Below are 10,432 nucleotides of genomic sequence, written 5' to 3'. Positions count from 1 at the left end.
GGATGAACACAGCAGGCCAAGCAGCATCTGCTCCTATGATGCTGCTTGGCCTGCTGTGTTCATCCAGCCCTGCACCTTGTTATCATTAAAAACCAGATGATCTGGTCATTATCATTATCACATTCGTGTTTGTGGGACCTTTCTGCTTCTTTCTGTTGTTGCTTCATGCAAATAATTGGATGCTGCCTTTTTTATGATGTGAAATGCAACTCAATTTTCAGGAATAAAGCGTAATTAGTGCCGTTTAGCACATTACTGTTGTGAAACCATAGATTTCACACCTCATTGAAGAACAGTGTTAACAGAGTAGGTGCTAATTTGGATCATTTCTTTTATTTTTGGCCTTCTGGGACTTGCAAATTTAGGTTCATTTAGATTTTGATTCAGCCTAACATTTGTTGAGGTATTTATCTTTCTACGTTATACTGTACTGCAATTTCACTGAACCACACCTGCACATTTCACAAAATCAAAAGATGATCATGAACCTTGCAAAACTCAGTCTTCAAACGAAGATGTGGATTAAACACAGAAAATGTTGGAAAGACTCAGCAGGTCAGCAGCACTGTAGAGAGAGAAACAGTGTTTCTGTCAATGGAAGGTATCAACTGAAACATTAACTCTATTTCTCTGTCCACAGGTCTTGCCTGATCTGCTGGTTACTTCCAGCACTTTTTGGTTTTATTTCAGAGTTACAGTATTGACTGAATTCTGTGTTTCTTAAAGATATTCATGATCTCTTTTGAACTTTGATGGAACATCGCGCTACAGACCATGGGCTAGAAATCATATCAAACAGCAACTATTCTTCAGTATTACCCTATGCAGACATTTTACAAAGAATGATTTGTATAGTGTATTTAACATGGAAAAACTTATTTTCAACAACTAAAAAAAATAGACTAGAGAAAGGGATATGAGGAGAGATAGTTATAAGCTTGATGAAGGAGATCCATTTAATGGTTGTCCTGCAGGGTGGAACTTTTTCTCATATTGAAATTGCCATATTACAGGCTGTTGTTGTTGAAGGGAGAGAGACCTAAAGGCTTGGGTGGGGGAATTCCAAAGCCTGAAGCTGAAACAGCTGAAAATATATATGGCCTCTGTATATAAAATGCAGGAGATAAATTACTGACAGATGCAGACTAAGACAATATAACATCAAAGCATGTTAATTTTGCATTAAACCATTGCATTCGATTTTCAGGGCTCTCCATAACTCACTGTTAACACTGTTACTAACCAGCAATCAACCATTGAAGGATCCCTAAGGTAGAACTCCAGCCCAGGCCAACTGTTTTCTTCCTTGTTTAGTCTGGATCTTTAGAGCCAAGACTGGAGCTGTTGTATTGTTGTTGGATTAACTAGTAGCCAAGTGGGGGCTAATGCTGAGGTAGGAAGTCAAATCGCTTTATCTGTCTTGTCCATCAACCCCAGATGTCTAGAAACCGGGCAATGCTTCAACAATGGATAGTTGGTCCAATATTTGTTTGTTAAAATTGTCATTTTATGTCGGCAATGGTAAATGCCAGATGTTAAATGTATTGAAATATTTCGAATGGGGTTCATATTTAGTGATGACATGCAGCAAGCTCAGTGATATTTTCCAATCGGAATGAATGATATCCTATCCTTATGAATGATGTCAGATAATCTTCCATATTTAAGAATCAGGTCAATCGTTACTGTTATTAAAAGGGTCACTATCGAATACTATAAAGTAATAATCAAATACACCGTGGTGAAGATTTGTACTCAGGGGAAAGAGTAAATGCTTACAACTCATCAGCAATTTAAGGTAAAATGGTTTAAGCTTAGTCAGTCTTATATTGAATGAATAAATACAGTAGATGAGCTTGATTAAAAAAATCAAAATTATGAAATACATATGTGAATCCATTAGTCCTGAATAACATTGGGAAATGAATATTCTTTCAATTCTTTTGAATGTGATTTGAGTTCACCACATCTGAGCACAAGGAAATCAACCCTAAATTTCTGTAAACAAAATGGCTGCTCTGTTGAAATAAATTTGGACATGGCAGCATTAGTGACAGGTAGCATTTAAAATCTGGAGGCAAACATTACACTTGATTGATTTTAGTTGTTAATGAGGTCATGTGCTTCATTAATGTGACGTATGAAAGGAAACAGGCTAATCAATTATTTTATAGAAAGAGTCTGATTGCTACTTGTATCATTCCACCATTCTCAGGGAAACGAGGTAGAGAGAACAAGGGCAAGGAAAGAGAGAGTGACAGAAAGAAGTGAAGAAAAGAAAGATAGGTCAGAAAAGAGGGAGACAGGTTACGGGTGAAGAAGAAAAGAACAGTTGGGTGAAAGAAAAGGAAAAGCAAAGTGGGTTGAAAGAAGAGAGAGTGCCAGAGAATGAAGGGAAAGGAAGAGTGAGAGATGGTAGAGACACAGAGCAGTAAGAAGAACGAGCAGACAAGAGAAATCTAGTTTAAAAGGAAAATTATTGAGAATTGAAAACGAAGTAGAAACAAAAAAAAGTGTTTAAGGAAGTGAGAATAAAGGATAAGAAAGATTAATAGAAGCTAGAGTGAAATACAAGAGGAATGAATGATGGATATAATCAAAAAGAATAAAGTATTGAAGATACACTGGATTAGCGCTGGAAAAATGTTATTACCTAACGTGTAATTATGTCAATACTCTGACAAATGTGATGCGTGGAGATTGAAACATGCCTTTGGCTTTTTATAACAGACTGTGGTGACAAGAAAATAAGATGTTCCTGAGGTCAAGGGAGCATAGTTGTGCTTGCTCATGTCTGCCAGATGCATATTTTGGTATTTTCTTCCTATAAGGAAAACTGTATTCAGGACAAGGTTCAGCTCCTACCTACCAGTCTTGAGGTCCACTGTGAACTGGTCCTGTTCCTCCACCAGGGTGTACAATAATCTTGCACTGCTGCCATACGTTGGATCATCTGCATCTGAAGCAGTCACCTGCATCACAGAGGTGCCTGGAGACAAAGCAACAATATGGGTAAATTTCAGAGCTCAGCATTATACATTTATTTTACAACATATAGACAAGAACATAATGGGCCATGCTAAACATCTGTTGAGGCAGGAGCAGAGAAGCAGAAAGCTTGGCTACTGATGTGTCGAAACTTCACCTATTTCTTGAGATTTGAAGGTACAAATTAACATCAACACAAACACCCAGGGTGTTTTTGCAAATTTTAAACTCAATTCAATTTAAATAAATTTCAGCCTGTTATCACAGACAGCCATTGCTGCTCCAAGCCAGTTTTCCAAGAATTAATTGGCTCCCTACTGGTTAATCAAAACTTATTTTAAAAATTAACAGTAATTGAGAAAAGGAAAAACAGAAGGATACTAGAGTTACTAAACATTTAAAAAGGGATGAATAGGTAATTAAGTATAAAAGAAATAAGCCAAGAGCAGCCTTCTTTGTAGCTCCAACAAAGTGTCCAATCTTCTCATTGGTAGAACACTTGAGATGATCCCATCAACTCATCCTGGACATTTGCCAAATGATCATGACATGGGGTAAATTGGCCCAACAATCACAATTGTTGAATCCAAATACACACCTCTATTGCTACTTGATGTCAACAACTTATTTGTGGCAATTCTTTTACAAGAAGTGATTAAAATCAGCCCTGATATGACTGGTTCTGAAACCACTGACCCAAGATGAAGTGGAATATTGACTTGGACAATTTTTGTTCCACTCAAGCTCCTGAGCCATTAATCACCGATAACCAGAGATTCGGTCTGTTTTTCAATATTTACCATGGCTTTGTTTATCATAGCTTCCGATAGATGTACTCCGTTCTAATCCTTTTAGCACCACCCAGGCCCACACTCTCCAAGGAGAGTATCCGAGTTATTTATATGATTATTAAGAGATCTTCTTTTCCTTACTCTTGCTTCCAACAGGGTATTTGTCAATCCTGCCACTGATGCAGGATGAAATAAGGAACTTTTATCCACTTTTATCACCTGCGACAATAGCATTACCATGTTTCATGCCATTGCTACTTCCCTCTGGGTAGGTAGTCATGGCCTAGTGGTATTGTCGTTAGACTTTTAATTCAGAGATCCAGGTAATGTTCTGGGAACCCTGGTTTGAATCCCACCACGGCAGATGGTAAAATTTGAACTCAACAAAAATCTTCAATTAAGAATCCAATGATGACCATGAAGCTGTTGCCGAATGTTGGAAAAAACCCATCTGGTTCACTAATGGAGGGAAGGAAACTGCCATCCTCACCTGGTCTGGCTAACGTGTGACTCCTAACTGACAGCAATGTGGTTGACTCTTAACTGTCCTCTGGGCAATTAGGGATGGACAATAACGCTGGTCCAGCCACTGATACCCTAGAGGCCTGGTTTATGACCCGTAATGCAATTGACAAACATGTGGAATTAGACTCCGTACACAAACCCATGCAGAACAGAACCAGAAGTGACACAACCCAACTTAACAGACCAGATCATATAAATATCAAGCGGAGTAGAACAACATCGCTTCATCAGAGGCTGCACTGATGATGTACGATAACCAGCCAGCTCGGTGAGCAAGCCAACAACCTCATCCACAACCCAAGCTACAAATCTTCAACCATTACCTTCGTCCTATGAATGAATAAAAGAAAAAATACCACTGCTGGACCATTAAGCAACCCATCACACTTCCCTCCAAGCCTACTATAAACCTAACAGGAAAAAAAAACAGAAGAACTGATCTCAAATCAGGGGTGGTGATGAGGAGAAGGCCACACTTGAAGAACTATGCACAATTTTCATTAGCCTACTACAGCAAGAACCTACAGGAGCCACTGAAATAAAAAACGTGGCCACAAAGGTAAGCCTTAATTTGACAGTGGCCAAAAAGCCTATATTTCTTTTGATTTCTTTATAATAATGATCAATCAGATTTGTGCTAAATGATATTTCTGAATTACAGACTTTGATTCCAAATTGGAAGGTTTTCTACCAGACTGAATGAATTACAATAGTTAAGGAACCATTCCTGAACAAGTGGCAGACCCAAAAGTGGTGACACATTGATAAACCAACAGTCAGGAGAGAGTGCTCCAGTTAGTTCTCAACATTGACTAGAAACTCCACAAATCAAGCCTAACATAGATAATGAATCTTCCTCAAAATTAACACCTATCGTCTTCTCACAGTTGGTGAATCAGAGATCCTCCAAGTTGAACAGCACACTGATGAAGTACCGAGAATAACAAAGTCTCAAATTGTACTCTAGGTGGGAGACTTCAATGTTCATCATCTAGAATGTTTCAGTACCAAGTTGGCTGAAGCTACAAGGACATAGACTGGGTGTGTACAAGTGATGAGGGTACCAATTCAGAAGAGAAATGTGCTACACCTTGACCTTGCAAATCTGTCTACCACAGTATTGGTAGCAATAATTACCGAGTAGTCCTTTTAGAAATGAAGCTCGTCCTCCCACTGAGATAATCTTTTTATACCATGTGGAACTACCACGGTGTTACATGGGACAGATTCGGGACAGATCTACAAGCTCAAAACTGACCATCCATGGCTCATTGTCCTCACAATCATTGAATTTAATCACAGACAAGTTGTTGCTCATAGAATTCGTGTTTAAACACAAGCTGTAATCTTGCGGCTTGGCACATCTCTCACAATACCCTCATCAAGTCAGGTAATTAATTCTGGTTCAATAAGTATTGGACAGCTCCCAGGAGACACACCAAGCCTACGGAAAAATGATGTGTGAACCAGTGAAACTACAACTTACAATGGTATGAATACCATACAACAGAAGTGGCATTCTCCAGACAGAATTTAATGATCACATAACAGAGGGTAGGATCCATATACTGACCATATCCAGGCATGAATGATGGTGGACAATTACACAACTGAAAAGGAGGCACATTCATCCTCCATAATGGTGTCGGGGGTGGGGGTGTGGTTTGGTGGTGGTAGACCAGTCCAGGTATGAAATACAAGGGGTCAGAGGCTGGAAATTCTAAGATGAGTAGCTCACCTGCATGATTCTCCAAAGCCTGTCAAGCATTGATTATAAGTCAATGCAATTCTCCTTCCTTCTTTGGTTGGATACAGCACCAATAACACTGAAACTACTTGACAATATCAAGTGGGTAAAGCAGCCCACATTGAACCCCATCCACCACCCTCCATCACTGGCACACAATGACAATAGTGTGTGCCATGATCAAGTGCACTGCAGTAACACACCAGGACTCTTTCAACAACTCCTCCCAAAACAATGAACACCACATCTTGAAGGACAAGGGGAACGGATTTGTGGCAGCACCACTGCCTACAAATTCCCCTCCAAGACTCACAACATCCTAATGTGAAACAACATTGCTCGTACTTCACTGTTGCTAGTACAACATCATCGAACTTTCCACCTAACAGCAGTGTGTTATCACAATATGATGATATATTCAAATATTTTGAATCTATCCTGCTTACAAGTCCAGTAAAAGAGTACTGGTTCTTTAGAAGTTGCAAGGCCATTGAGCCGACCGTGGGTGCCACTCCCAGTCAAAAGGAAATGCATTTTAACAAAACAAAAATCTCAGCCACAACTGAAAACAGCATGAAGAGAATAAATGATAAGGGAAAATAAAAGCAGTGCAGCTATAATACAGAATCTCCACACACATAGTAGCCTGAAAGTCTTGCTACTGTAAATCACTGACACAATTGAAAAACTCAGGGAACATGATGATGAGTACCAAATTTCCTCGCGTGAATTGGAAAGCCACAGAAGTGCAATCTGAATGTCGGCTTTTAAATGAAGGCATACTGGCATACTGCTAAAGGGTAGCAAAAAAACATTATTTGGACAACAACATTTGCAAGCATGAGGTTCAGTTACCAACAACTGAGGAAGGGTCACCGGACCCGAAACATTAACTCTGTTTTCTCCTCTACAGATGCTGCCAGACCTGCTGAGCTTTTCCAGCAACTTTGTTTTTGTTCCTGATTTACAACATCCACAGTTCTTTTGGTTTTTATTTAGGTTCAGTTACCAGTATGGCTACAGTTGTCAGCATGCAGCAAGTAAGCAATATGTATGGCAAGTGTGGTCTGCTGTTTTATTTTTATTCACTTCATGGGACTGCTACTGCTACTGAGTGTAGATCCAACAACACTCAGGAAGGTTGATTCCATCGAGGACAAATGCAACCCAACTGATTGGCACCACATCCACAAACATTTATTCCTTCCACCACTAACTCTCAGTAGTTAGTCATGAACTCTCTACTGAGCGTCGATGGTGGAAGGAGTGAATGTTTGTGGATGTGGTGCCAATCAAGCTGGCTGCTTTGGCCTGGATGATGTCAAGCTTCGAGTGTTGTTGGAACTGCAACTGGGGAGTATTCCATCATACTCCTGACTTACGCCTTGTAGATGATTGACATATTGTGGGGAGTCGGAAGGCGAGCTTTTCACTGCAAGAAATGCAGCCTCCGACTGTGTAAATGTGTGTGTATGTGTATATATATATAAATAAATATATAAAATATGCCAAGTCAAGTTGTATTTCTGGTCAATGGTAACTTGAGTGATGTTGATATTATGAGATTCAATGATAATTGTGCTATTGCTTTCTCTCTCTATTTGCAAATATTCATTGTCTGGCATTTGTGTGATACAAATGTTACTTGCACTTTTCAACATAAGCCTGGGTATTGTGCAGATCTTGCTACATTTGGAACAGACTGCTTCAGTATCTGAGGAGTTGCAAAATACTGCTGAACACTGTACAATCATCAGCAAATATTCCCACTTCTGATCTTATGATGGAGAGAAAGTCATTGATGAAGCAGCTGAAGATGGTTGAGCTTAGGACATTACCCTGAGGAACTTCTGCAGAGGCAAACTGGACCTGAGATGATTGGCCTTCAACAGCCACAACCACCTTCTTTGTGCCAGTGGTATTTTTCCCAATTTCCACCAACTCTAGTTTCACTTGGCCTCCTTGATGCTACAGTCAATCAAATGTGATCTTGATATCAAGGGCTGTCACTCTCACCTCACCTCTGGATTCAGCTTTTTTGTCCGCGTTTAAACTAAGGCTGTAATTAGGCCAGGAGCTGAATGATCCTGATGGAACCCAAACTGGGTGTCACTGAGCAGGCTGTTGCTAAGCAAGTGTTATTTGGTAGCACTATTGATGATACCTTCCACCACTTTCCTGATGATCAAGCGTAGACTGCAAGGGGGCTGACTGGCTGGATTGGCTTTTTTCCTGTTGTTTGTCTACAGAACATACCTGAGCAATTTTCAACATTGTTGGGCAGATGTCTATGTTGGGCTGTACTGGAACAGCTTGGCTAAGGGAGTAGCAAGTTCAAAAGCATCAGCTTTCAGGACTGTTGTTGGAATGTTGCAAGCGCCCATAGCCTTTTCAGTATCCACTGCTTCCAAATGCTTAATATTATGTGGAGTAAATCGAATTGGCTGAAGGCTGGCATCTATGATGTTCAGGGTGTCCAGAAGAGGCCAAGATGAATCATCCACTTGGTCTTTCTGGCTGACGATCGTCGTGAATGCTTCAGCCTTATCTTTTGCAGTGATCCACCGGGTTCACCCTTCATTGAAGATGGGGATATTTGTGTGGTCAGTGCCCTCAGGCAGTTGTTAATTGTCCACTACCATTTACAACAGAATGTGGCAGTGTTGCAGAGCTTAAATGTGACCCATTGTTTGTATAATCACTTAGCTCTATCTGTTACTTGCTGCTTATGCTGTTTGGCATGCAAGTAGTCCTGTTTGGTAGTTTCTTCAGATTGACATCTTATTGGTGCACCTGGTGTTGCTGCCGGTATGCCCTCCTGCACTCACCATTGAACCAAAGTTAAAACCCTGGCTTGATGGTAATGGTAGACTGAAGGATGATGCCACGCCATGAGATTGCAGATTGGGTTGGAGCGTGATTCTGCTATCGCCCATGTCCAACAGTGCTTCATTAATGCTCATTATTGCATTGTTAGGTGTGTTCAAAGTTGCCCTGTTTAGCACGGTTATGGTGCCACAGAACACAATGGAGGGTATTCCCAATGTGAAGACTGGACTTTATCTCAACAAGGGCTGTGCGACAGACACTCTTACTGATACGGTAATGGACAGATGCATCCATAGCCAGCAGATTGGTAAGGATGAGCTCAAGTATGTTTTTTCCTCTCCATCTGCTGCAGACCCAGTCTAACAGTTATGTCCTTTAGGACTCGACCAGCCTGATCAGTAGTACTGCTGTTGAGCCACTCTTGGTTGTGAACATTGAAATCACTCATCCAGAGTACATGCTGTGCCCTTCTCACACTTAGCACTTCCTCTAAGTGGTGTTCAACATCGAAGAGTACTGACTGACCAGCTGATGGAGAACAGTATGTGATAATCAACAGGAGGTTTCCCTAGCCATGTTTGATCTGAAGCCATGAGACTTCATGGGGTCTGGTGTCAATGTTGAGAACTCCCAGGGCAACTCCCTCCCGACTGCATAATCCAGTCCCACGACCTCTGCTGGGTCTGTCCTGCAGGTGTGACAGGACATATCCAGGGATGGCGATGGTGCTGTTCGGGACATTGTCCATAAGGTATGACTGCGTGATTTTGATTTTATTAGGCTGTAGCTTAGCTAGTCTCTGAGACAGATCTTGCATTTTGGCACTAGCCCCCAAATTTTAGTAAGGAAAAATTTGCAGGGTTGATATGGCTGTGTTTGCAGTTGTCTTTTCTGCTGCCTAGATCAATGCCAAGTGGTCCCTTCGGTTTTATTCTTACCTTTAGACTTTTTAAGTAGTGTAATTGAGTGGCTTGATAAACCATTTCAGGGCGGTTAAGAGTCAACCATACTTCTGTGAGTCTGGAGTCACACGTAGGCCAAAGCAGATATAAGTGGCAGCCAAACCAGGCATAAATCATTGATCATCTGACAGACTCAGTATGAATGAATGGTTTGCACCCTTAAAGCACTTATCATGAAATACAGGATGACAAAACAGGACTCTATATTGATATACAAGTCAGAATTAGACTTCTGGATATGGGCATACTATCACAGCAGAGATCACATTTGAAAGAAAAGTTAGGACAATCCTGCCAAGTGATCACCTGTCCAATTTTTCAGAAAAACAGGACAAACTTAATGAAAAACAAGGGAGAATCAATTTAGTACATGACCAACATGCAGGCGTGGAACAGTCTAATTTGCACATAGGACAGAAGGTCAGAGTCATACATCCTGCCCAAGGAACCTAGTTACTCAGACATCTAAATTGTGCAGTGCATACAAAGTTGCAACTCCAAACTGAGCAACATTGTGGAGAATGAGAAGCAAAGTCAGAGAATTGTACAATACTTCAATTGTGCTTTGAATACACACTAAAGTACGCTCA

At 40.6% G+C, this 10,432-nt stretch overlaps 1 protein-coding gene across 1 annotated transcript in view; it reads right to left on the bottom strand.

Moving 5' to 3' along the window:
• The window catches only part of LOC109912267 (cadherin-22-like), a 574,381-nt gene that overhangs the window by 400,176 nt on the left and 163,773 nt on the right, over window positions 1–10,432 (bottom strand). Inside the window, exon 4 of the mRNA XM_048608181.1 lies at window positions 2,870–2,989. Coding sequence (XP_048464138.1) covers window positions 2,870–2,989 — 120 coding nt within the window. The remainder of the gene's footprint in view (window positions 1–2,869; window positions 2,990–10,432) is intronic.

This window comes from Rhincodon typus, chromosome 19, assembly GCF_021869965.1.
Source record: "Rhincodon typus isolate 14 chromosome 19, sRhiTyp1.1, whole genome shotgun sequence".
Taxonomy (NCBI): domain Eukaryota; kingdom Metazoa; phylum Chordata; class Chondrichthyes; order Orectolobiformes; family Rhincodontidae; genus Rhincodon; species Rhincodon typus.
The sequence above is the reverse complement of the archived record's forward strand: the minus strand, read 5'-3'. Positions and strand labels throughout refer to the sequence as shown.